Source organism: Astatotilapia calliptera, chromosome 3 (assembly GCF_900246225.1).
Source record: "Astatotilapia calliptera chromosome 3, fAstCal1.2, whole genome shotgun sequence".
Classification (NCBI taxonomy): domain Eukaryota; kingdom Metazoa; phylum Chordata; class Actinopteri; order Cichliformes; family Cichlidae; genus Astatotilapia; species Astatotilapia calliptera.
In genome coordinates this window covers 11,520,438-11,547,884 of record NC_039304.1, presented here as the reverse complement: position 1 = coordinate 11,547,884, position 27,447 = coordinate 11,520,438, and the positions used below count along the sequence as shown (strand labels likewise).

The window sequence follows — 27,447 nt, the reverse complement described above, 5'->3', positions numbered from 1 at the left end:
ACTATCGGATTGGCTGGGCTTCTGCAAAGGACACCTTGTAGATACAGATACCAGGCCTCAGGCTCGTGCTTCACCACATGTTTACTTTGTGCAATCTTTTTTTTTTTCCTTTTTTCAGAATAGCCTCTTTTATATGAAATTTCATTTGATATTTTGGAGTTCAGCACGGTTATCTTGTTTGCACAATTTCAAACGAGCGCTTTGTTCGGAAGCCTGTTGAATCACAAGCTAAGACTGTTCAATCCTACCTATTTAGTCATCTAAATAGATTTGATAGAAAGTTGATTTAGTGAGGTCGCACTAAACAAATAAAAAATGCATGCAGAAAACACCACGGGGCATGAAAAGCCCAGAACGAGAACGAGAGATAAAACGAGCACATCCGCAGACTCCCAAATGTGCAAGCGTCTTATTAAATATTTTAATCAAACTGAAAAAATAGAGGGAGCGTGAAGCTGCCCTTCTTGGGTCAAAGATAAAATGTAATGCAATAGGGGAGGTGTTTCCAGCTCTGGTGCAGACCTGGCAGATGTGCCATATGCTTGTATCCCACCTTGAGTCATCCAGGTGGTCTCTCCTGGTGCTACAGTGGGGCCTCATGCTGGAAGATGCTGCCTGGGATCTCTAATTGCCACGACCATCTGCTCTTTTTGTCATGGTTGCCTGTTCAGCCTTCGAAGAAGTAGAAAAAAAATAAAGGAAAAAGGAAAACAAACAAAAAACCGCACAACTCTGATCCGATCTAACCGAACTGTAGCAGCTCTCCCACCTCCCCGCTCCCTTTTCCCCTCCCCGCGCTGCCTTTTCAGCATTTACCTCCTCCCTACTCTCTTGTGCTCTTTTCTCGCCCCCTGCCTGTTTCTCTCCCTCTCAGCACTTCTTGGGGAGCCAGCGTAGAGTTGGCAGTCGTAACTAGACTGATGGATGACTCGGAAAGTGGCAATTGGGATGGAGTGGGGAGGGGTGGTTGGATCGGGGAGACAAGGCCACTGAGTGTCGTGCGATAACTTTATGGACATGTGCTAACTTCATGTAAAAGTTTGTGCGAGTGTGTGTTTGTAGGAGGAACTCTCTGTGTGTTGGTGGAAGGCAAAGAAAGCTATTTGGCTGATGTCTGAAATTGATTTGAACACGTTCAATGTGCAAGTTGCGATGTCATGCAGATTTTAGTATTGACCAAATCTACTCTAATAATTTAAATAGCTGACTACTCATTTAAATAATTTAGTAAGGAGCGGTATCATTTGTTTTCCGGCTTCCCAGCTTGTCAAGTTTAGTTTTTTTCTGTTTTATTTCAACTTTAAATGAAGACTTTTTTTACTGCTGATCAGCCCAACAAACAAAAAGATCCATAGTTCGATCCTGAGAGGAGACAATATCCCTTTTTTGAAGAAAGAAAAAATAAAATAATGTGGAGCTGCCCGCTGTGGCGACCCTTTGTGAATAAGGGAGCAACCGAAATTAGCTTTTTAGGAGAAAGCTCAAACAGCTGAACAATTCGATGATGAAAGCACAAGTCGCGCTCAAGTTTTCACATGTTTTGGAAGTGTAGCAGATCTGTACCGTTGGCCTTTAACTTGTATGTTACGCATACATTTTTTAAAAGTTAAACATTAAAAGGGGGATTTTTTTCCCCCTTTGCTTAATGTATGGTCCTGTTCCCTCCCTGCTTTGTCATTGTTGAGCTTCGGCCAAGAACATTCTGTTTTTGCAGTCCTGTTTAATAGTCAAATTTAGGAGTGGGGGAACGAGAGAGAGAGAAAGAGAGAGAGAGCGGGAGAACCACATAGGGAGAGAACAAGAAAAGAATAAATCTTTCAACGTATTTTTTTTTTCCCCTTCTCTTCCACCAGCCTCTCTTTTCCTTCTCTCCGTTGCCTCTGTAACGCAGCTCATGAGAGCTGCGGCAGGAAAAGGGGTGTTGTTCCAAGGCGAGGGTATCTGAGTTCACCGTCTCTGGCTTCTTGGGTCTCATGTTAAATGTGTAGATGGTAATCTCTCTGCTGCTTCTTAGTGCACCCTGTCTGTCCCGGGGCATGTATGGGCTTGGACTGGTTTGAACTATTATTGGGGTCCCATTAGGAGCCCCCTGCCAGGCATGGCTTGGTCTTAATATACTTTAGCGTGCGGTTATAATATCCTGTTTATACCGATGTTGACTGTTATGCTGCACGACTTATAAGGAAACAAAAAAAGGTGCCTTTGATCAATCACTGGGCGATGACGAACTCGTGAGGAATGATACGTTACCCTCCCAGTTAGGCTGGCAGGTAAAACACATCAGTCCGCGTGGCCTCATACCACAGCCCTGCGCACCATAACCGGTGGAAAGAATTCCACTCATGTTTCCTTGTGTTTCCCCACCCCTCCTGTCCTCTCTCTACGTTTTTTGTTCTGTGCTTGTATCTTGCGCAGCAGGACCAAACACATTTTGTATGCCCCTCACCCCTTCCTCCCAACACACCCCCAGCCTCTTTGAAAAATTACCCAGAGGTCTGCGGGTAAAAACATTTAGGTTTATAGGTTAGTCCGTGTCAGACGCAGAGCTTTTGCTTCAGTTTACTCTCCCATTAATGATAATCCTGTTCAAACAAAAATGACTTGTTCATTGTGTAGTGGGTGCACTTTCCTGGAGAAACAGATAAGGAAAAAAAAGAGGGGAAAAAACCTTCACGCGCTCGCGCAGCAAATGACTTCTTGCTCCCACAAAGGTGTTACATGTTACAATAAGAAAAAACAAAAGTCGGTTTGCATAGTTGCGTAATTTTTCAAGTTGTACGATTTGACCTTTGCTGGAAATAATCAGCGCTGACAAGAAAATATTTCACTTTGAGCGAGACGTTGCTGCCTTCTTTTTGAGCTAATCCCCGGCCCTTCTTTCTGTGTGTTTGCAGACTCTCAGCAGTCAGGAAGTCCAAGTAACAATGAGCCAGGCAAGAACCCTCTTCCAGGTATGTACACTGCCAGTCATCCTCCCTCCTGTCATCAGTCCATTGTTTTCTGTGCAGCTTTCCAGCTGTACAGCAGCTTATCTACACTGTAACCTACTGAGTTTAAACAGTGTGCTAACCTCTGTGACTGGAAGGGAAAATACCTAAGTATACAAGCTATGTTTAAGCAGACCCAAGGTATATACCAGATGGTCCTCTGTGTGAATACTCCAAAGAAATCGTCAGCACAAACCAGATTTAGCTAAACAGACAGTTGGTAAATGTTAAAAAAAAGTAAAATTCAAGTTAGTATCACTTTTGAAAATTCCCTGGCTAAAGCCTAAGTTGTAAACTTTATGTAGGCTAAGGAAAGAATAACATTTGAGTTCATCACCCCAGTCGGAGCTTCTGTGTTTTCAAAAAAATCCAAAAAGATCTGGAGTGAAAATGTTACAGCATATTGCGCCTTTGGCTGGTAGTTGAGTGCGTCAAGGTGAGCCAGCAGAGCTGAGCTGTAGAGAATATTCTTTGACAGTGCCGTTGTTCCCCTGGACTGACCTGCACTGTGTCGTCACAGTGCTGGAATGAAAATAGTTTGAGAAGTATAATTAGTTTTCTACCTCAAGAGCAGGTTCTGCTGATACCGGTGCCAAGAAAAACATGCTAGCGAGCCAATGACTCAGGCCTGGGAGGCCTTCGGCAGTGGCACAGTTCCTCGCAAAAGCCATTGGCTCACTTGAGGCATTAAGCTTAGTAGGTGCCAATCGAGATGCCCATCTATCTTTCTGGCACAGCCCGAGTGCCTTTGGCTTTAAATCAAAGCAGAGCCAGCTTCATTTGGGTGTCAGTAACTTGTCTGAGTATTTTACATGACTGACAGCATCTGATTAGCGCTGATGAGTTCTGGGCAGGGCATACACACTATAGTGTAAACCGGGGAAGAAAACACACACACACACACACATTAGGGGTACTTTATTTAGTCTGAAAATTGTTTTCTAAAAAACAGAAGAAGAAAAAAATCTGGCTGTGCTTAAATAACCGTGTTCTACCTCATTCAGAGCAGCTTCGTTTAAAAAAGAAAACTCGAGCAGTCTAAGGTTCTGCAAATGATCGTTTTTATGATTATGCTTTTCTGCAGCTATTTCATGCTGTTATATCGTAACAGTGTCAATATTTACAGTGGTGAAGTTCTACCATTGTATTGATCAAACGGGCAGGACCTGCTGTTCAGCACGGACTCGTCTTCAGTTCTCACAGCAGCGGCAGCCTGCGTGTCCTCCGCCTCTCACACACACACACACACACACACACACACACACACACACACACACACACACACACACACACACACACCTGTCCTGTCACTCTTTGCTGCGCTGCACAGGAATGGTTTTGTCCTCGGCATTTGTTTAAACATGTCAGGCCAGAAACAAAGCGAGTCACTCAGCACTTGTGCTTAAAATACTAGATGGAAAAAATAACAACAATAATACGAATAATAATAATTGACGCTTTCAGGAAATAGACCGTGACCCATGCACTTTCCTTTTCCATTTTTCCATTTTTTAAAAACTGCCCGTTCCTAAATCCATAATCCATAAATTATATCCATAATTTAATGTATAATACATTCTTTATAATCTTATGATATCTTCCAAATTTAAAATGTTTTTAAATGACAGTTTGTTTTGTTTGAACAGTTTCCTGACTGAAAGAAGATACTAATCAATTTGCATGCAAACACAACTTGAAAGGGGGAAAAAAAATCATAATAAAAAAGAAGAAATAAAATAGGTTCTTTAGCTCCATCCATGTCTAATGAAATAATTTAATAGCCGTAATAAATCTCGTGTTATTGTTCATTTTACAAGGAAATAATTACATGAGAAAGCCACAGCTTCATTAATCATTGCTTATTATGTTTCAGTGTATTTGGAAGACAGTTTCATCAAATCAGGAGTCTTCAGTGTTGCAGAACTAGTGCGAGTGTCCAGAAGTGAGTATAGAGCTCTTATATTGCTTTTAATGTGTGTGTCTTTCTCTTATCACTGATCAGACGTGTGGTTATGTTAAACACGGGTGGAGCCAAGCTGGAGCTTTAGAGATATGTTGACAGTGTAACAGGTTTAACAAAGTTAATATCAAGGTCAAAAAGCTGACACTCTGTCGGTCTATTCACAGGCAACTAGGGTCTAATTAGTGAATAGAACTGAAGGTACGACGATTGAAAAGACTCGTGTGGGTGTGCGCAGGCTCTGTGTGTTAATGTGTTTTCATATGAAGAGAAAAAACAGATTTAAGAAAGACAAAACAAAACAAATAAAAGTGCCTTAACCCTCAACAGCCACTTAAAATTCTGTTTTCCTCATAATCTCTGTATTTACTGAAACCCACCACACAGCTGTAGTGTGGATAATCCAGTTTGGCTGGTCTGCTTTTGCGAGAAAAAGAGCACTTGAGTGCACAGCTGTCTGTATGAGCCTGCAATCATCTGTATAGACATGTCCGCCCCGCGCAGAGCCGTTAACCGTCGTCCCTCCAGGACTCCAATGATAACTGAGGGCACGTCAAGGCACCTTTTACCTGTGTTGCCTCTGAGCTGTAACTGTAGCGAATGCGCCTGTGGTGCACAAAGACCCCAGTCACCCTCAACAACGAGGGTTTTAAAGAAACATACCTCCATGTGTTGTCTGTATCTTGCACCGCCTTCCAGCTAGTTTTAATCCGATGGTTAGTGTGGTGTAGAATAAGCAGGGATACTTACATAAATTAGGAAATATTTATTGTTGACTCATGGAGATCACTTATGAATTAAATATGTCACTTCCAGCTTCTCAAGGAAATTATTTGGGTTTTTGGAGTAGACAAAACAAACAATTTTAATATGTCAGCATGGACTTAGGAGGAGAGTAGGAGAAAATAATTGTATATAGTTTAAGTATGTCTTTATATTTGGAAAAAATCTCACTGCAATGCTAACAACAAATGCTGATTAAATCTGAATTTTTTGGTAGTTTATGTAGTGCATAGCACGTCTCTGATGGAAGCGTGAGCCACTTTGTCTCAGCTGTCTCGTTCATTGTGCTGTGAAAGACAGGACCTACTTGTTTCCATGCTCGCACACTGAATATCCTTTTGAAAGACTCTGTGTTTTTGTTTAGTGTTTAATGTGCCCCCTGACCAGATGGCCTCTGAGCTGCCATGTTTGCTCTCATGTGACCGAGCCTGGTTTCACTAAAGCCGACTGAAGTCGCGCTGGAATTTTAAAAAGGTCGACGGACGCACAGGAATTGTCACTCACTCAGCCAGTCGCTCCCTGGGAAGATATCTAAGCAGCCGCTCGTCCGTCATCGCGCTTCTCTCCCAACTCTCCAGGCCGTTGAGACATTCTTTGAAGTCCATGAAAGGGGGGCTGCGGAGTTCAAGGCTGATTTGCAGTCCTGCATTTCGCCGAGGACGCTCATTATTTGCAACAGGAGCCTCGACTGCAAGTGTAACAATATTTTGTCAACAGAAAACGTGGGCATGCACGGGCAACTGTTGAGCGAATTTACTCAAAGTAAATCCTCTCCTGCAGCTGATTCAGAATCATTGTCTATTTAATGTTTTTGTTTTGGGGTGGTTTTCACGCCTAAATGTCCAAGCCCAGATGATCAAATGAGATGACTGGCAGGGTGGCCAAGTGGCATCGTCAACAAATATTGTGCTGAGCCAAGAGCCATAAAGAGAAACCAGCACACAGAGAAATCGTCGGGAATGTTCAAAGCTATGAATGAGAAAATTTAAAAAAAAACAGACAAAATAAAAACAATGGTCTCATCTTAAGCGTCCGCGGGCCGGGTGCATTCCTCCACAGACAGCTCGGTATGGGTAGCAGCGGGTAGGGGCCTTTGCCAGGGCTACAGCGGGCTGCCAGGGTGGAGGCTGGCGGAGGGATAGGCCAGTGGTGAACCTCAGACCACAACAGACGGCGCCACACACTCCATCCTCTCATCCACTCCAAACCAACCAACCGCTCGAGCTGCAGGCTGCCTTGCGGGCCACACACTGAAGAGAGATAAAGTGAGAGGCAGAGGAAAAAGAGAGCGGGAGAGAGCGAAGCTGGGTGGTGAACCTCTTTTGTTCTGTAAACACAGGCCTGGCCCCCACTGAAACAATATCCCTCACCTTGACCGCAGTGAGAAAAACAACACCTTTTCCACTGTAAATCATTATGTGAGGAAACTGCCAAGTTTTGCGCCCGATGATAAAGAAGTGAAGGAAATGCTGGCGATTGTGAACGTTTGCCACGAGTTTCTTTAGAAGCAAGCCGAAGGCATCGTTTTAACTTTCACAAGAGGCATTTAATGCAAAAAGAAAAACATTTCACTCTTTAATTTGTTGTAAAGCCAAATAGAAATCTAGCCAAATAAAAATAACTCGCCTGTTCTAAACACACAAGCCGATGAAGCCGTTGTGCATCTAATTGTGCGAAAGATGGTGATGACATTGATTTCCTTTTCTCTGTGTCCTTTGCAGTGCCCATTACCCACGGTGCAACAGTAAACTTCTCCATGGCGGACATGCCCAGCCAACCTTACTATCATGACCTGAACTCCAGCGTGGGGCTGCATCGCCCCCTGTCCTCCCCTCCTGGCAGGTCAGTGGAAGTTACGGCAACAGATAGTTTCAGGATAAGAGCTATTTGGAGATAAAAGTGCTGCTGCAGCATCAGAGTGACTTTGCTTTCTTATCTGATCATTTTAAACACAAAAATATCTTATTAAATTTAAGGGAAGTGCACCGACTTCTTCCGAGATACTGTTTTGTATATATTTTTGCCAAAATGAACCACAAATGAAACAAAGATGATGACAAATGTGCCTACCGCATTATACTACATTTGTTTAGTCAGTATAAAGCTGCATCCCTCTGCTTTCCATCTTTATGCTAAGCTAAGCTAAACATCTCCAGCCCTTAGCTTTAGAGTTAGCACACTAACAGGAGAGTGACATCAGTCTTCCCATCTAACTATTGGCAACAGAGCAAACAAGGGTGTTTCCCAAAATATTGGACTCTCCCTTTTAACTAAGCTTGTACATAATGCCAGTTAATCTTTGTCAAACATCTTCTCCAACTGCCCCTAAATCAGTATTGACACCATCTTGCGTTCTCGAAAGTTGCGGTCCCCCAAACTACTGTCTGCATCAAACCGTAAACTTCTCCATGTGTGCAGCAAAAGGCCCAAAACCGTCAACATGGAGGAGAACATGGACACCAGCCCGACGGGACCCGACTTCTACTCGTCACCCAGCCCGCCAAACAGTCAGGCAAACTGGCGCGACAGAGACGGAGGTGAGTCTTTCCCAGTATCGTTCTCCTTCTAATTTACATGGTTGCACAAACATACAGCGTGCTCGGCTCACGGTTGCACAAGAGCATGTGGAGATAATTTGCAGAGGGATGAGAAGATCTTGTGTCCTTGTATGCAAATAGATCTGATCAAAGTGAACACCTAGCATTGTTTTGCAACAGCAGCTGAACTCTCTTAAACTCTCAGCCTTGTCATAACCTACTGTGCATCAATGCTGCTCACCGCTCTGAAAATACATACCATGGCAGATATAGCCTTGGGCATCAACAGTCATTATAAATACGTACATTTGTTTGGAGTTGCTGGTTGAATACAAATCTTTGTTCTCTCGCACCTGTCGCTTGTATAAAGGAAGTAGCGTAGAGTGTTGGCTCAACTGCTTTGAAGTGAATTATTATCTGTATGCAACAGCTCCCTGGAATTTCCTTCTAAGTTTGTGTTTACGCGGCGCTTTCTTTTTCATAAATCTCATCCGATTTAGATCCGCAGTGAGTTATGGACAAAAAGCCAATCGGTGGACTTTTGATGATCGAGTTCAATGCACAGAAGGGAAAGAACTCGTAATAAGCGAATGCATGGGGCTCACATTATAAGGAAGTAGATAAAGATGTGTGTTTCCGTCCGAGAGAGAGTGAGATCTTCACAGGGCCGCTTGCACGTCTTATTTCGCCGTCTCCCGGTGCAGAGCAGAGCCCGTCGCCCTTTTAATTAAGGCCTCGCTTTCCCACGTTTCCAGATCATTCTCACTCTCTGCTGACTTCCTTCAACACTCCGATGCCCACACTTCATCTGGATTTAACCAAGTGAGGCAGTAGTAAACATTTTGTTTGAACGTGATGAACGGTATCATTGAAAGTAAAGCACATCTCTTCCCCCCTGTTGCGGCTTCTAGCTTCGGTCTGAACTTTGAACACTTCTCTTTTGGTTTGCTCAACTATTTTAATATAATAAGTAGGAAGGCTGAGTGGGGAAAAACACCACATGATACACAGGAGGCGCAGCACTGGTGGGATTCAGCCACAGCCCAATGTGGCTGCATGAAATTTCAGCGTGTCCCTGTGCACAAGGCCTGAGAGTATGGCTCTGTGTAAACTTAGACACTTGGGGTGAGGAGAAAGGGAAAGCAGTGGGTAGGAAACTCTCCAAAGACAGCCATTACTCTGTCAAGAGAGAATAAATGAGAAGTGGGGTGATATTAAACCCATATGAGTCATACTAAGTGCCAAGCAATTATTTTGTCCACATGGTTGCCGTTTGACAAAACCTCACCATGTAGTGGAAGAAATAGTTTCTTTCTTGTGTTGTGCTCTGGTTAAAGTACTGTACATTTTCACATTTGTCTCCTTTTTTTGCATTACGGTGTCATATTTACCCCCTTTAATACAAAATATATTGTTTCCAAAGGACGGCCAATCCGCTCTAACTGCAAGGACACTTTGGACCTTTTTATTTAAACTATTTAAAGTGTTTAACGTCTGTTAATTAATTGTTCAGTTTAATTTCTTGGGACAGTCTCTGAAGCAGTTAATTAGCAGAAGAGAGGAGACGCTGAATACTTCTTCTAGAGAAAATATTTCCCTTTTTTTTTCTTTTTTTTACTGGAAACATTAGGTAGCGATATAAATCTTCTCCAAGGTATTTCTTCCTCTGACACAAAATGAAAGCACTTAAGCCTGTATCCTCTTGCAACCTCAGACTGGGAAATCCCCCTGAATTCCAGCCACCTTTGTCGCTCTCTCCTCTGGTGATGAGCGATTTTTCCCGTCACTTGGGTGGATCCTTCCCTGTTGTTAGGAAAAGGGAGGGAAGGACGGTTAACGCTACAGAAACGTCTGAACAAATGGGGTTTACACAGCTTCTTTCTTTCTTTTTTTTTTTGGAGAATGGGGGGGAAGAGATGAATGATGTGAAAGTTATACACCGCAAGAATCTGTGACAGACCAGAAAAGCACTTGATGAATGTTCATAGAAGAAGCACAAGCAGACATAAGCCACTGCCTTTCGGATCTATTTGTTATCACGTTCCCTTCAGACACTGCGTCTTACCATGGAAAATTGAAAACTGCGCAGCCGTGACAGCAGAACATTGCTCACGAAAGTGTAGAGCAGCAATAATGAGCGACTCGTAAGTTGAGTTTGTGCACCTACTTTGACTTCATAGAACTACACGAATTGCCTAAACAAATTCCGTGTCTTGTGCTGAGCCTCCAGGATTATTCATGGGGAATTACGGTGGCTTGTCAAACAGTGTGTGAGGCCAAACAAAGCAGATGTAACACTGTAATATTCTATTTAAGATTACGTGAGGGTCTTGAGATTCCTTAAATCCTATTTGAGCGACCAGCTGCTTTCCGACTGCGTGTCACTTCACTGGATTTAATTGTCTTCTCAGACATGACAGAAGACACATTTTTTATTTCTAGCGGATGTCCGGTGGTTTATAATGATTCCAGAGATTATATGTGATTTTGACCCTTGGGGATGTCTGCAATTTGCAGAGTCCATTTTTCATCTGTGAGTTACATTTGCTGGCGAAAGGGAAGGGGGGGGGAAAAGAAACGGTCCCCTGATCGCACTAATCCCAAGCAGATCAAATTCTGCTTAATTTCAACTGTAATTCATTTTTGGCACTCAGCTCCTTTCATTCATGAGAAATGGAAGAATTAGTACAAGCTACGGGGAAATCTTTGATTAATTTTCAACAAAAAAAATTTTAAAAATCTGCAAAAGAAAATATTTAAAAGTTCATTTTTTTTCCATTAGGGAAGTCATTTCATGTCAGGGAAGTTGGGAGAAACTTTTTTTTACTTGAGTCCCATGACTGTACCGTAACCTGAAAGAAGCTCAACTTTCGAACTTTTGAGCAATAATCAAAAAGGCTCGCTAACGTTTTCTGAGTGCAGATTCAGTCACGTGTTCGTGTGCCCTTCCCTACCAGCAGACATGTCCTCTCCTACGATGAAGAAGCCAGAGAAGCCGCTGTTCAGCCCGACCTCTCCGCAGGACTCCTCACCACGACTCAGCACTTTCCCTCAGCCTCATCACCCAGGCCTAACAAGTGTAGGACACAGTGGTGAGTTCCAAATGCTGACTCTCTTCTTTAACGTTTGACTTCATTCCCTGCCTAAACACAGTCAAAGGCTCATACTCTCTCCGCTCCTTTGTCTGCGTGTCTTGCAGTTATATCGGCGAGGAGCCCCCCTCCACACTCGCCGCTGCAGTTCTCGGCCTCGGCTATCTTGCCCCCGACGGCGTCGTCCTACTTCTCGCACCCCACCATCCGCTACCCGCCTCATCTCAACCCTGCTGATTCCCTCAAGAGCTACGTGCCGTCATATGACCCGTCCAGCCCGCAGAGCAGCCAGGTCAGACTTTTTTTGTCTTTTCGTTTTTCCCCCGTGTTTTCAAAAGGCTGTAAGCCAGATCTTCAGCCAGAAGTCGTAGGGTTGTTTGGCACAACTTTCACGGCCTCTAGTCGTTCTTTGTTATATTATTGGGCTCCGTTTCCATCCGACAGATTAAAGATGAGAACGAATGTATGAATTACAGCATTTGTTTGTCTGTATTTCAGCATTACTGCCTCATTAGTGCTTTTTGCATCAGGGAAGATTATTTTTTCCTGCTCTAAATATCTTTATATTACAAACCTCAAACTGCACTTTTTATACACTTAGGATGACTAAATTTGATGGACTCCTGCCTCCCTCCCACTTTTTGAGGGGATAGAATATTGGAAAAAAGGCAAAACTACACTTTAAATTAATGAATTTAGTGTAAATCACATGATATCAGAGGAGAAAGTACTGATTTTTTTTTGTTGCCACTTCATGTGACAGAAAAAGCATATATATATTCTGCTTGATATACTGGACAAACTATTGCAATTGCAGTCACACATGACAAACAATACTGCACGGAGACGTGGCAGTAAATCAAATAGCTCTGGGCTTTTCTACATTCAGGGTACACACTGCGGCCAGTGTGTTGGAGAGAGCTAGCAGGCGTCTCTATAGATGAGAGAGCCGTGTGATATTTATGTGAGTTTTATATCCCCGCTGTTCTAACTGTAAACAAAGGCCTCGTAGACGGCTCCATCTCCAGAGCAGGGAGCGGGCTGGAAGTGTGGGGAGGTGGGGAGGAGAGAGGGTTACTCCAGAGAAAAACCGCGGGGAATGATAAAGGTTGTAAATATTTGCCGTTGCCGGGGCCCAGCTCTTGTGCAGAATTAACTGGCCCTCTGCTGGGGTGCTGGAAAGTTGGGGGGGGGGTGACTTGGCTAGCGAGGTGGGCTCCGGTAGGGAAGAGAGAGCGCAAGAAGACTGAGGTGAGGGGGGTAGCGAAGGTTGGGGGGGCACAGCAAATAACACAGCGCTTATAATCCCATGGACGAGTGCCAGAATGTTTTTATGCTTGCTTTAACGCAGATTATATTACACTCTAATTAAACATTCTATTCACATGGAAGGGAACCCTGCGGACACAATTCTTTTCCAAAAAGGCCTGTTTGAGTTTTGAACTTGGGGCGGCCCCGAAATGAACGCCCCAGACAGTCTCCAGCCGTCTGAAAGAGTAGCTCCCACTAGCTTCCTTTATTTCCTTCTCCATATATATAGTCCCACTGCTTTTCTTTCTATACTGGCACATTCACGCCATTGTAACAGGTCACTCCACAGCTCTCTCTCCGTCTTTTCATGCCCGGGTCCCCCTAAATTCCATTTATGAGCGCCATTAAAATCATTGTTTAGAATCATGTAGGAATTACATTGTCATTGACTGAAGATCTATTGTTGCTCATGCCCCCCAGAGTTTTGGTAATAACTGTGACAGGACAGCGGCTGAAAGTACTAAAATCCTTTCTTCAGGCGGAGCATTAAGTGTGAGAGTCAGTGGTCCAGCAATCTTTTGTTGTTAAGTGTAAGTTTCTCAGGGCAAACAGAGGCGGTTATGTCCCGTCCCCCCCTCCCCCGAAAAGGAGGGAAATGACGCCGTGATAGGATGTTCAGCCTCTTTAGTGTTCAGTTTGTTGCATGCTTGTCTTGGTTTATTGAGATCTACCCCTCTGCAGATTAACAAGGGAGCAAGCGCTTGTAAACTCAAGTCACTGGACACAGTCTGTCGTTTTATAAGGTGACACGTTTTTGGTGGCGGGCAAAGCAAATGCGGTTCTTACATGTGGATGTTTAGGGGGGAAAACAGATTTTCTTTGCTTTTTGTGTTAATTCAGATGCATTATTTCAGTATGATCCTGGTTTCTATTACTCCTACTGAATTATGTTTCAAATAAAAGAGAAGTGAAAGATTTTAGGTGGTGTTTTTACAAGAACATGCAGCTCGTGTTTGCTGTGACACTTATTTCAGGTCTTAAAAAAAATAAAGTGCATAATTGTGTTGTTGTTGTGTTTTGTTTTTTTTTTATATCATCTGTACCCCACCTGCAGCCTAACAGCAGTGGTCAGGTTGTTGGAAAGGTCCCAGGCCACTTCACCCCAGTTTTGGCTCCCTCCCCACACCACGGCGCTGTGCGACCTGTCTCGCTTTCCATGCCAGACACCAAGCCCACATCAACAGAAGGTGAGCTCCAGTACCTGCTGCCCACTACTGACACACAGTACCTACAGTACAGCAAATACAGCACTTCCTCACAGTGTAGTAGCTCACGCTAGAAACACACTGGATTGTGCTTTTTAATGTAGTGTATAGTCTGTGCTCTAAATTTGCATCTTTTCAATTTGCATCGCACTTAAGGTGGAAAGTCATTTCTAAGGGCAGCACTGATCTAATTATTTCTCTTAGAATAAAATAACCCTTGAAGAGTAAGTGAACATGAGAGTGACACAAAGCTAGTTAGCAGTTTGTCTGTTTCAATCACTCAGTATCAGTATTCTGGTAACCATGCCAACTGTATGGCCGGGAGTATGCTTGTCAGTGCAGCCAGGTGAGACCATAAACCACTAGTGGGGGACAAAAAGATTTTAGGCTGTGTCTGACATTAGAAGCAAACGATAAAAAGAATCAGAGTGGTCCCAGCATTGAATCTTGCGGAACCCCTGCAGGCAGTTTTCACTATATGTTTATAGTTTAGAGTATCAGTGGAATTTAACAATGTTACTATGGTTACAGCAGTCAATTCCATGTAAATTCCCGACATCCAAATTTGAATCCAGACACTTATTCCTGTTTTTGTTTTGTTTTTTTGTGATGCTATGCTACCCAGGCTACTCATCGCCTGGCACGCCAACAGCTAATCGTTTTGTGAGCCTAAACCCTAGAGATCCCACCTTCCTGCACCAGCAACAGGTGAGGTTTCACCCCCTTCAGCACTCAGCTCACCTGTTCATCTTATCCTTTCACCCCTTCCCACGTCTCCACCCATTTTATCAAATCCCTGCTCTCTACAAAATCCAGAAACACACTGTTACTGACTTCTAGGGAGCAGTAAACGATCCCTTTAGATTAGAGCACTTCAGAAGTTCAGATTAAACAACAGATAAGTTGAGGTCAACCATAGCCGTGGATGCTGGCATAAAAAATTAGCAATGCTTTCTTTTATTTGTTTGTTTGTTTGTTTGTTTGTTCAAACCACAATTGAACCTTTGATATGCAAGCATAATATTTTCACTTTGGAATTGAGAAGCTTAAATTAACAGCTTAAATTATGCCCATTTTAAACTATCATTTTGAGTGAGTGTGCTTGAATTTAAATTCCACACTTGAGGAAAAAGAGACCTTAAGAAAGGTGAAGGGTCATTGCCATTAGAAGCTGGATGGTACACATGGATGCTTTTGAGAGTGAAATGTGTTTTTGTTTCCTCTACACGTACTTTAGAAGCTCTCACACGCATACCACACGTAGTCAGCACACTCATTTACCTCATTTACCGTACACGTGCTAAATATGTAGCGTTGGCGTCGGGTGGTTGCCTCAGGACTGGCTACTGGATGTCCTGGGATAGATGTGTGTGTCTCTCTGTGTGTGGGGGTGTGCGTATGTGCGAGGTTAGAACTGTTGCGGTGTTGTCGGACGAGAGAGGGAGAGTGCTCTCCCCTACCCAGTCTTATTGAAAGCGCTGTTCTGAGCCAAGGCTTTTCCAACCACAACTAATTGAATGCATCTGCACACAGCTACATAATGATCGCTGGGTTTCTCCTCAGCTCACTTTTTTTTATGTTTAGTTTGAAAAAAAAAAGACAAAGCTGGCCTCTGTTTCCTCACTTCTCTTTCTGTCTTTCCTTTTCTCTCTGCCTTTTTCACTTGAATTTCCTAAAATCAAGGCAAAAAAACCCAAAAAAAAACAAAGGGGGGAATATTTGTCAGCAGTCGTGGGATGCTTTTATCCCACTCGGGAGGAGAGGGAGGAGGAGAGGGAGGATTCACTTGGCTGATGTCGCACAGTTTGTCTTCCACATTTCTAGTAGCCCTGCTACTTCTTTCAGTGGGGCACAAAGTGACTACACAAGACAGCGGCAGTCTGAGAGTAGCTGCATGAACTGCTGAATTTTGTCCAAACCGTGGCTCCCCGAGGCTACAAAGCCTTTCTGTTTCAGATTTTGAAATCAGCCAGATATATAAAGATCCCCTCAGTAAGGACTGTTGGCACTTAAAATAAAGAAATATAGTCAAAGATTTAATTACTAGTTTTATTAGTTAATGACAGTTATGTTTTGTTGGCATAATTCTGTGATTTTATTGCACTGACAAGTCAAAAGATGAATTATTTTGGGCCTTACATATTCCCTTAGATTTGGTTTGGGAAGCATTTTATCAAAAAGACAGTAGCTTAGAAATGTAGAAGAATGAGAGCCTTGTAAGCATAACAATGATACCTTTCTGAAAGGTTACATGCTATATCGCCAAGAATAAATGTTTGTGTCGGCTTAAGGAAGTCTAAATAGTCCTCGCATTGATTCATCATGCTTCTGCTTGTCGCAGTTGTTTTTGTTTTCTGTGGTATGATTTAGCGGCCTAGGATCTGGCCCCGTGGAGCGGAGAGAGACACCGAGCCAAGTCCCTCAGGACTAAACACTTTCACCGAATGCTCAGTCATTGTCCTCGTCTGGCAATGATGCGTATTGTGTGGGGGGTCCATAAGACTTTACTGACGATGTCAGTTGTTTGGTTGAAGCCGTTTCTGGCTAGGCTCGGTAGGAACGAGGACGAGAAGGAACGGGAAAGAGACAGTCAAGGTTTTTAAATGCGGTCAGCCTTGTGTCTGGACCGTGGAGGTTCAGTCTCTGTCTGTATGTGTGATTGATAGAGGCCGTGACTTCCATTGAATCTGTTTCGCATTTCCTTGCCGCTGCCAGAGATATTAAATAAAATAAACCAAAAGCAGAGGGCTCTGATGGAACGACAGTTTTTGGAATACCCAAGTTTCCTGATCATCACCGAATTACGAATTATTGTTAAATTTATATCTCATTGCTATAAAAAAGCATGTCTCCTGTGATAACTTGCTAATAAATTTAAAAAAAAAAAAATCTACTTCTCACCTCATGCCTATTTTAAAATGTCGCACCACCGAAATAGAGATCCTCGGACACAGACACACTAATACTAGTCTTCAAAATGAAAACACAAAACAAACCACCACCACCACACGCTCTCACACCTGCTCTACGATTCCCAGGCAATGAATGTGTGAAAACCCTCCATTCATCTCTCGCCTTGGTTAACCCCTCGAGGGAATGCCACCATCTAGCATTCCGCAGGGAAAGATCCGTGATCAGATGTCATTTGGTATTATCTAAGGAAGGATTCTAATCCACAATCTGCCCGCATCTGTTTGCTAACGTTCCCCGGCTCCTTCCCCTTTTTTCCCCGCTGCCCGTGCGACTCTGATGTGTCGGTGCCAGCGGACAGATGGCGAGCCCCTCGAGGAGCAGTGGCACCGAGCGTCTGGCCCAACCCGCGCATTCTCTCCAAGCTTTTGTCAGGCTGGAGAGTGCGGGAACAGCGTGGGGGTTTGGTCTCCCAGCATTTGATAAATACTGAGAAAACACACTGAATGAAACAAGTTTGCGTTGTTTCCTATTCAGTTTTGTTAATCAGCCACTCAAAGCAATTCATCAAGTGAAACCGATACATTAAATTGAAACCAAATGACTGTTATTGCGTCACCGTTGCTTAAAATGAATTCCCTTTGCTGGTTGTTTCTTGCCATTACTTCACATTTGTTCCAGGAAAGATGAAGGAACACAACGCAAACATCCCTCAATTTAAGTATGGCTTAAGTAGGAAACCATCAGCCCCCACACCACCCCTCCCTCCCGATGTGTTCATCCAGGTGCTCGGAGAAAAAAGAACACATTTCTTGACCGTTGCAAATGGCTCTGAATATTCAGCGTATGCGTATATCTGATTAAATCCCTCTTAAGAGCCTCTGCAAAACGTCTGCCACTGCACGAGGAGTGCTAACAGTGCAGTTTTATCCCGATGCATTACTAAATGAATGTGTTGACCACAGGGCAAGGTTAGGTTGGTATTGGCAGAGATAGCTCTCAGCTGGATTGCCGACACGTGCGCTCGCATAATGCATGCAAAGGAGACACAGTTTGTGCGTGGCTTTTTTTTGTTGCAGTAATTTGTAATCTGTATGTCAGGTTGGCATGTCTTAAAACAGGGGAGAAGGGGTTAGTGTGCGCGTTGGCGCGTGCGTGTATTTGTGTGTGTGTGTGTGTGGGCGAGTGCTGTAACTTCATTGTAATTGCGACCCTTAATCAATAAAAACAGTTAGCTAATGAAAAAAGTCTGCATGCTTGAGGGCATGCGTCCTGAATCTGAAAGTGCACTTAGAGTGAAGCAATCATTATGGACAGGGTGCATGCATCCAGTGGATTGCATGGCTTCATTGGTTTACCAGGTAGAATGAAATAAATAAATAAACAAGATAAAACAGTAGAGACTGCTCACAGATGAACTTCCTGTATGATGCCACTCACATTTTCTAACTAACTAACTTCGTTTTGTTTTTTGTTTTGCTTCCAGGTTAGCTGTTTCCACTAACTGTAATGCATGCTTTTTATTTTCTGTCTGTTTCACCTGTAGCTGTTATTTTATCTCAATAAGTATTAAAAACACTGACTCAGTTTTCATTCTTAGGATTCATTTTGGAGCCTTTTTTTAAAAAAAATCTATTTTTTATTTCCCGTGCTCCTGTCCTAGGCTCTTTTGCATGCATGTGTGTATACAGTGTTGAGTTGTAGTGTAATCTGAAGTGGAAGTTGTCTTGGCCCAGTGATCTGACTGCTAGGTTTCAATTGACAGCTGAGGAAGTGTGACTGGAGCGTGACTCAAAACGGCAGGCATTATGGCCCCAGTGCCACTGACGACACTTTGGGGATTACTTGGCAAAGGTAACCTTTTCATTCTTTCATGCCGTCTCTCTCTGTCTCTCTTTCAGCACATGCACAAACACACAACATATAAGCATTGAAATGAGTAACTCAGTATAATGTATGATTTCCTTGATTGTCTCCTCTTTACGTTCACATATAAACGCAATTACGGGGCCAGTAGCCGTGGCTGTTATTGCTGCAGATGTTGACCTTTTTCGAGATGAGGTCATGCCTTTGATAAAACACACGTTTCCTTGTGTCTCCCTCGTGTTTTCTTTCCCCCGCCCCCTTTCTGTTGCTTCATCTCCTTTTCCATGCCTTAATAGTTTTATACATTTCCCAGTAACTTCTTCTTGTTTTGCACTTGAGAATTCGATTAGCAGCGGAGTCCCTTCATTCTGTTTTCCCCAGAACCAACTTTTGTAAATGCACACGAACACAAACCACGAGAGGAGAAGGTCATATTTTCTTTTCATATCTGTTGGAAAGCGATAAATACAAATACCAATATTATATTTCGCTGCATAACGACAACTCTTGCAGTGTGATTCAGCTTTTGAAATAAAGCCTTTCTTCCTCTTGGATTCATTCTTAATAAAAACAACAAAATAATGCTTTGATGTAACTAATTTGACAAAGCATGTGGAAAATTTAAAAAAGGAAGTCATTTCAGGTCAGATTGTTAGCCATGTGCGGTTAAGTTGCTCGCTGTATTTAAACAAGCTTAGCTTTGTTTAACTTTGTGCTCAAGTAATGCTTTACTGTCTGTAACTTAAAGTTACAGACCCCCCACCTTCCACACACACACACACACACACACACACACACACACACACACCCCTCCTCCCTCGCTTCCATACTGTATCTCTCCCTCTCTGGGGGAAAACCTGAACCATTTCACCATGCTAGAGCGAGCAAGCTGAGCTAAGCCTTTTCCTGTTACGTCTCCCCTTTCCCCTTTTCCCTGGATATGTACAGTGTGTGTGGGTGTGTGTGTGAGTGTGTGTGTGTGTGTGGGTGTACAGGTCATTTTGCGCTCGCTGAAGTTACAAATGTTTTTACAAACACAAACGCACACAGCAGAACCCCCTTCGAAAGGCCTCCTAATGGGCCAGTAGAGATAGCAGAGAAAAATGTCCCCCGCTGCAAGCCTGAGGTCTCTTTTTCCACTCGCACTCCAGCTCACTCCTCCTCCTTTCGCCATGTGACTCGTACAGTAATAAGAAAAGATAGAATAGATCCCGACTGGATTCAGTTTAGTTATTGCGAGGATGGGGACGGTAATTCTATTACACTTTTTTTCCCCTCTTTGATGGATTATTTACGCCCAATCGTTCAACATACAGATGAGATCAGTTTGATTTCTCCTTTATCTTGCTCGCCCCTTTAAATGGGGCGCTTCGCTAGGCCTCTTCAGTACTAGCCCTCAAATTAAAAAGCTGCCAGACTCGCATGTTGCTATTGTGCAGGAAATGGGTCAGCAATCCATTAAGATGCCATTAGATAATCTAATTTAGGGAGCTAATCCTTAAACGAAGCACGCTGTATGGCCAGGCTGTGCTCGCGGGGAGTAGAATTAGTGAGGTTTGTGAGCCGGACAGGGCAGGGGGAGGCCATCTTGAAGGTTACCTAAGGAAACGCGGCGATGGAGGTCAGGTCTTTTAGCCATGCTCAGAGCTGCTCGTGTGGAGACAAAATCTAGAGGAGCTGCACTGATGCAGGTTAAGATTGCAACAACAACAAATAGCTTCAAATAAAATGTTTGTCTTTATGTTATGTCTTTTTAATTATTTAAAAGCTACAGGGGACAAAATGCCTGAACATCTAACTTCCTGTGAATGGGGCCCTTAGTTCCTGCACAAGTTCAGTCATACTAATGAGGCAACTGATCCCCACACACACACACACACCCTAATGCATGCACAGACACTGATGCAGAGAGTTATTCTGTACTGTAAAACAAAAAACCTACTTATAGGATGCAGGTGCGGACAGGCAGCCAGTTTAAAACTGATCTGTGCAAAAAAAAAAGTGCATTTTTGTAGCTGTTTGACCCCCCGCACACACCTACTAAACAATGTAAGTCATTACCTGAGAGGCGTTTCATAAGAAAAGCGAAACATTGCGAGATAAAAGAAGGGAAGGAAGGAAGAAAGAAAAGGAGAGCGCTGCAGTCCTTGGCCGCTCTGTGCGCTCTTTGTTCAGAAAGGTAGGAAAAACTTAATCCCCCGTTTCCTGTCCGATGATTTTTGGCAGAGTGAAAGAGAGAAGGAGGGAGGGAAGAGGATAGAACGAGGACGGGCTGGACGGTAAAAAAAACTGCTAGAGAGGATTAGCCTTGAAGTCTTTTTTTAACACTTTGCGCACTGAAACGCAACCTAAAACTTGAGTGATGTTTGCTTTTGTTTTGAATGCGTCTCCTCGGCTCTTGTGTTTTCTGTCTTTCACTCTTTATTAGCGAGTCGGGCCTCTCGGGCCGTGAGGTGAATTGAATTTGCACTTCCATTGTTTTAAGTAAAAGAGCGGTGACTAGTGATTTGTAAAAAATGCAGACTGGTTGATGAGTTGCTTTTATGAGCCCAGACAGTGTTGTTCTAATACTGAAGTTTCACAAAGAGTCGAGTCTCTGCACAGGAGCATCATCAGACTCGAGGCTTGTCTTGTGTTTTGTTTCATGTGAAGAAAACCCCCAAAAAACAAAACCTCCTTGTCCCCTTTTCCCATCTAAGCCTGCTTTCCTTTTCTTTCCTTTTTTCTGCATTTTCCCTTCACTCCTGCGTTCCTCACTTTTATCTGTTTCCTGCTCTTTTTTCCATCCATCACGTTTCAGCTGCTGCAACAGCGTGCTGATGCTTCGTATGCGTGCATCGGTTATTGGTGAAAAGTGTAACACAGGTATTTTCATACTTAGCGGGAGTGATACGAGAGGTGGGAGGGGGTTAGATGAGTGCACACTGGGGCCCTGCGGGGAAGAAAAGAGCAAGGGGGGGCTAATTATCTGACATCTACGTTGCGCAGCACCCCTCGGGAACAACATGCTGTTTGTTCCCGCTCGCGTTTTCAGTTAGCACCGTTGCTCCCCAGGAACAATCACTGTGTTGTTTTGCCATTAGCGTGAGATGAATAGGGATGGAACAGCTTTGTGTAGGGACCCCCACACTTTTTACCCACAACCACTCCTCCTTCACCGCCGCTACCAATCGCGCTCCTCCTCCCCCCCATCGCGCTTTTCTCCACCGCCGTTAATGCACAGAAGAGCGGCTGCGTCACGGCCCTCTCACACGATGTCCTTCACTGGGAATCAAGTGGGATCCCCTCAGCTTAGTTTAACGAGCTTTTTTTTTTGTTTATCTGCGTTTGAACAAACCAACAGCGAGACCACGAACCTCAATGACAGCAGAGCTGGTCATTAGCGAAGCAGCGTTCAGGATAACTGGGTGAAAGAATCTGATTTTGACTGCAAACGGCACAGGAGTAATCTCTTTGTCTCTCTCTCTGTCTCTCTGTCTCCACAGTCCTGGTACCTGGGCGAGCTTAGTTCCATTCCAAGTGTCGAACGGGACTCCGATTCTGCCAACAAATGTCCACCAGAACTACAGCATAAACATCATTGGTGAGCCCCTGGTCCCCGCCGAGACAGGGAACTGATCACACAGAGGCCGGATGACCCCCAGGGTGGATAGATGGGTGGGGGCGTTGGTAGTGCGGAGCTAGCACTACAGGTGTCCACAGCCATGGATGAAACCAGCAAAGCAGCAAGCGCTGCATAACCCTCTCTACTATCCCCCCCCAACCCTCATCCCAGCCCCTCCTTGTTCCCTCCCCACTCCCGTCCCTCCCGATGATGGACACTGGCCCTGAAGTGAAGATGAGGGTTCGTTCAGAGGAAAGAAGAAAAAAAAAAAAACCAAGAAGCTTCAGGTCTGCTGTCTCCTCACCCCGGCCCACACACACACAAACACACACACCTACCACCCACCAGTCAGTTGTTGTGTGTTGCAGAACTTTGCAATCCATTCAGATACTGTGATGTATAGATGCCTTAATGTTTTATTGCATGACACTCTAGTCTCTTAGCGGCGATTCCTATTATTTTTCCATGTTGGAGGAAGATGTAAAATCTAGATTTACAAACACACCCACACACACACACACGCATAAGTGAGGGGGTCTGCATATTTGACAACCTCTGCCTGGTGGATGGCTCAGAGACTCTAAGCTCTCCAACTGAGACCTCTTGAGAAGAGGCTTTCCCGCATCAAACGATTCACTGTGTGCACCATAGGAACAAAAACTTGTGAATTCAGAGTGTTTCTTCTTCCATTTGATTTCAGTTTACTGTGATACGACTCTTTGTTCAGAAAAATGTGTTGACTTTGTTTATTCTTTACTGCTACTTACTTCATGAATTAATGTAAACACTTAGGCCCTTTTCAGACATGGCTTCACGGGTTTGTCAAAGCGATTAAGACCCCGGTAACTCTTACGTGAACGCTCCTCATGGCAGCGCCGCAGACAGCCTCGGTATGTGCAAAAGGCTTGCTGCATTTGTGGCCGCAAGATGTGCCCGGCGATATTTAATTCTCTTCGCCGCCACAGACCCTGTTCACAGGAGACATTTCCACATGACAGGATGATGGCTCAGTTTTCATTAAGTGTCCCAGTAAGTCATGGCAAGCTGGTCAGTGAGCAAGCAAACGCAACAGCAGGACTTCTCCGACCTTTTTACTTGGTCTGAGCCAGCAGCATCTCTGAGATGGGCACAGGATGTTCTTCAGTGGCAACGCTGGACGCCAAAAGCAAACCCTCCTGGCTGAAAGGGCAACAAAGTCTGCACAAGTTAGGATGGGTGCTGGTGGGGTAAACTGCCATCATCTGGAGCGTCATCCAGCATCCAGACAGATAGCAGTTCCTGTCCTGTGGGACATGTTTTGGCTAAAAACCGCACCAGTTCACAGCTTTCCAATTGAAAAGTGATGGTTAAGAGGTTACCTAGAGCGTTAAGTGGTGACACCAGTGGGTCGTCACAGAACATCTGCATGTTGCACCCTTTCCTGCTTTGATATGTTAAAATATCTGCTGTGAAAACAGTGAAAACGCCCTCTTCTGTACGGTAAACTTGTGCATGCCTGTCCGTCAGTACGACTGAGACCTGCGCCGTGTCGAAAGCTGCCCGTAAATGTTAAGATGCTGTCAGATTAATGGAGAGGAGTGCATGTCTGAAAGGGGCTTTATGGGTAAAGGTTGAGAACTCTAAATGCAGTTTTCAAAACAACACTAAATGCTAGGCTTGAGATTGGACCCCTCACGAAAGAATTAGCATCTCCTTTAAAAAAAGGAATATAAAAAAAAAAAAAAAAATGCGACAGAGGCAAGTGCAATTGAATTTTTGAAGGGAAGCTATCAGTCTGTCAGCCCTAAGACTCTAAAGGAAGGGGGATAAATATGAAATGTTTTATGGGTAAAATGTTTGAGAAACATCTGAATTTGATTTCAGTCACGATATCCGTCTCCTCGCGTGGAAAAAAGTAAAAAAAAATTTAAAAAGTAAAAACATTAAGTAGGAAAGGCAGTTGAAGGCGAGCATTAAAGCTACCTGTGCAGCGCTGAGCAAAACCAGCACTTATTTTGAGCCCTTCCCATCATTATGGGGAGATTTTTTTTTTTTTATTTATTTCAGAAAAATCGTAAGTAACGAAAACGAGATGCACATAGTGCGCATAAATGTTCACGATGAGATCAAGAGCATACGCATTTGGCCAACAGCTTCTAAAGCTTATGTTTACGGAAAAAAAGAAAATAAGAAGTGTTAATTCATGGGAAAATTTGTATTATTCATGCAAATGTAGCGTGGGCTTATGGGTAAAGCTACAGTTTGTGCAAGGTTAACTCTAAAGTGGAAGAGGTTGAAAGCTGAAATTCCGAATCCAGGTGGTGGCAAATCCCCGAAATCAAGAATTGCGCGTGGCGTGTTCACGGCCATTGCCTCTCCAGTCCAGACATATTTATATACGAGGAAAAAAAAAATCTCTCCAGTACTCTTAATTTGCACGATGACATATAGTCCACATTACGTGCCTTGCCTTTGAATATAGAGACATCACTACACTTGTTTTTTGCTGCATTTATCATTATAGAAAAAAAAATTAACATTTTTATGATAAGAATTGTTTTGTACTCTGAATGAAATTGTTGATTTTTAACTTCATGTACTACTCTATGTCACAGTTACATTGCATATCAAGGCTGTGTATAGTTGCCGTTTTAAAGTTTGTAATCAACCAGCATTTTTTTGTTTGTTTGTTTGTTTGTTTTCAGTATTTTGGTGGTTTTTCTAATAACCTGTCATCTTTTGTTTTCCTTTTTTTTTTTTTTCTCTTTTCTCAATGCTCATTTTGTTCATCTTCCAGTTACTATTGCGGAGGGTGGAATTCAGAATTATGAAAATTATGCAATACCAAGTTTTGCCTATGTAGGTAGTGCTTATAGATGCGTCAATTATTAGAAGCTAGTTTGGAGATAGATAATATTGTAATGCATTTATTTTGTTGATATCGTTGTTTGTCGTTGTTGTTGTTGATGATGTTGTTGTTGTTGTTGTTGTTGTGGGTGTTTTTTTCTTTTCCTTTTTTTATCGACCAAAGTGGGGACTGCTTTCTATGCAGTGTGAGACAAGGTCTTTTTTTTTCTCCTTTTTTTCTTTCTTTAGCTTGTAGGCCTACCGAATGACGGTGAGACAAGTTCCCGTGTATTATGAATTTGGGAGGAGGGGTGGTATTTTTCTAGAAATACTTATCTTAAAATGATGCACCCTTGGGCTTGCTGCGGCTGCAAAGTCACTGATTGGTCTACTGTGACTCTTACTTTCAACTTTCCACCTGGGGTGCTAGCGTGTGACCTTGAAGGAGCTCTTTTTTCTTCTTCTTCCACTGGAGAGACAGCTTGACTTGAGCGCGACAATCATTTGAAGAAATCATTTTTGCGTAGAATCCCGTTCTGTCTCGGCTCCCCGAGAGCCGCAGCCGATAGCGTCGCGCGCGTTTTTCCAAATCTTTACGCCGTGCTATTCTAGATGTCGCCTAATGCAATTCCCAAGTAGATGCCTTAAACACATCAGTGAAGTGGCCTGTGACTGCGCAACAATCACACACCGACTAATGCTAGTGAGACCTGTTGAAATCAGTTCCAGACAGGCTCAAGCAAGCCTTTAGAAAGTATTTTATAAGTAGTAGATTTGTATAAATGTATATACGATATGCACATATGTCAATTCCTGAGACGCTTCCCTAGCAGAAGCCCCGTAGAGTATGTTAAAGGAAATATTGGACTGCAGGAGTGTGGTGTCTTCTAACTTCCTGTCCAAATGCCCCCAGTAGAAGCTTAAATAGAATCCACTAGGAGAAAAAATCTAGCACTTAAATAGCACATAGGCAATCATCTCCCCCACCCCCCATCCTCGTCCTACAGTGTTCAGAAGTCAAACTAAACCTCTCAGGCGTATTACAGGGCATTATTTATATCAATCGATACCTTGCCATTTTTATTGTAAAAAAAAATTTCTCGCAGAAAGCTGCAGCGCAGCCAGTGCTGCTATGACACCTTTTGCACTCTTTCCCTGCAATCGTGAAAGAAACGTTTTCCTTCGGAGAGTTCCCCCGAGAGCTCTCCGGCGCCAGCAGAGGGCTAAGGAGCAGAAATCGTTGTTAAAAAGTAATCCTCAAGTCAAGCTCAATCTCTCCGTCTTCACCCAGATTTCTCACGCAGAAAGAAAATGTTTGAAAAAAACAAAACGAAAAAAGTCACCCCGTTGTAAGTGCACTGCTCTTTTTTTTTTTTCTTGGTTGCTTTTTTTTCTTCTAAAAGGAAAAAAACTATAAGTGCTTTGCAGCCTTTGGCCATTGGAGACCCCACTGAAGTGCATTGTCCCCAAGTGTGTGTGTGTGTGTGTGTGTGTGTGTGTGCGCGCGCGCGCGCGCAACTTAAAAGTGTGTCAGGGTCACTGTGCTGTTGTGCTGGTGTCTGTTTGAAGAGGAGACTGTACATAATGGTAAATATCCTGACTGCGTCGATAGCTGCGGTCTGCGAGGCTGAACTCTGCTTTGGCAGCTTGAGCGTGCGTGCAAGTGCGTACGCGGTTAAATTTCCGAGCTGGATGTATGATCGAGTGCCTCCGACACTACACAGCGATAGAAGATGAGGGTCTTTCTGTCGAGGAAAAGAAAAAGCCTGCCGTAGGACAGGAGTTTGTACACTGTAAACTTTCGGGGGAGTTCTTCTTTGAAGCCCACATTTGTAAATGTTCATTTCTGGGGAAAATGAGTCAATTCCATTTTAGGAAAAAAAGAAAAAGAAAAAACAAACAAAAAAATGTTTTTTTTAAATTTGGATTTGTTTGTTTCAGAGACTGGATTTGAGTTAGAACTCTCCAGGTTTCTCTGATTAGTGTTTTCATCAGGTGTTCCTGTATGTAAAGAAAAAAGAGGGGGGGTCGGGGAGGGAGTGTGTATTCTGTACTGATCCATAAATATTAAGAAACAACAACATTGAAGGCTTTTTTTATTCTTATTAATATTATTTCTGAACTTGGTTAGTGCTTAGATATTTCCACTTGGGAAAGACTTCATGAATATTTGAATTGTTGTTCTTTCAGTAGTGTGGCCATAGAGCGTGTGATGTGATTTATCTCGGGGGTTGGTTTTTTTTTCTTTTCTTTGGAAATGGGTGTGAATTCTTGTCCAACAAGATTGTGGTGTGAGTGTGTTTCTTGTAGCAGCTGGGAAGTAAACCTGTAAGGCAAAGGCCCCAGTTTGCACCTGACCTTAAGTG

The 27,447-nt window shown here is 43.4% G+C and overlaps 1 protein-coding gene across 6 annotated transcripts in view; it reads left to right on the top strand.

Moving 5' to 3' along the window:
• The window catches only part of LOC113018611 (nuclear factor 1 B-type), a 59,331-nt gene extending 35,342 nt beyond the window's left edge, over nucleotides 1–23,989 (top strand). For 3 of the 6 annotated variants that reach the window (XM_026161780.1, XM_026161778.1, XM_026161782.1), the window contains 10 exons: nucleotides 2,895–2,951; nucleotides 4,861–4,929; nucleotides 7,452–7,572; nucleotides 8,149–8,267; nucleotides 11,225–11,359; nucleotides 11,467–11,651; nucleotides 13,725–13,857; nucleotides 14,501–14,583; nucleotides 18,551–18,639; nucleotides 22,137–23,989. In XM_026161780.1, coding sequence (XP_026017565.1) covers nucleotides 2,895–2,951; nucleotides 4,861–4,929; nucleotides 7,452–7,572; nucleotides 8,149–8,267; nucleotides 11,225–11,359; nucleotides 11,467–11,651; nucleotides 13,725–13,857; nucleotides 14,501–14,583; nucleotides 18,551–18,639; nucleotides 22,137–22,269 — 1,124 coding nt within the window. In that variant the 3' untranslated portion in view covers nucleotides 22,270–23,989. The remainder of the gene's footprint in view (nucleotides 1–2,894; nucleotides 2,952–4,860; nucleotides 4,930–7,451; nucleotides 7,573–8,148; nucleotides 8,268–11,224; nucleotides 11,360–11,466; nucleotides 11,652–13,724; nucleotides 13,858–14,500; nucleotides 14,584–18,550; nucleotides 18,640–22,136) is intronic. The other 3 variants (XM_026161779.1, XM_026161784.1, XM_026161783.1) reach the window with 3 other exon arrangements.
• Nucleotides 23,990–27,447: the final 3,458 nt, after the last annotated feature.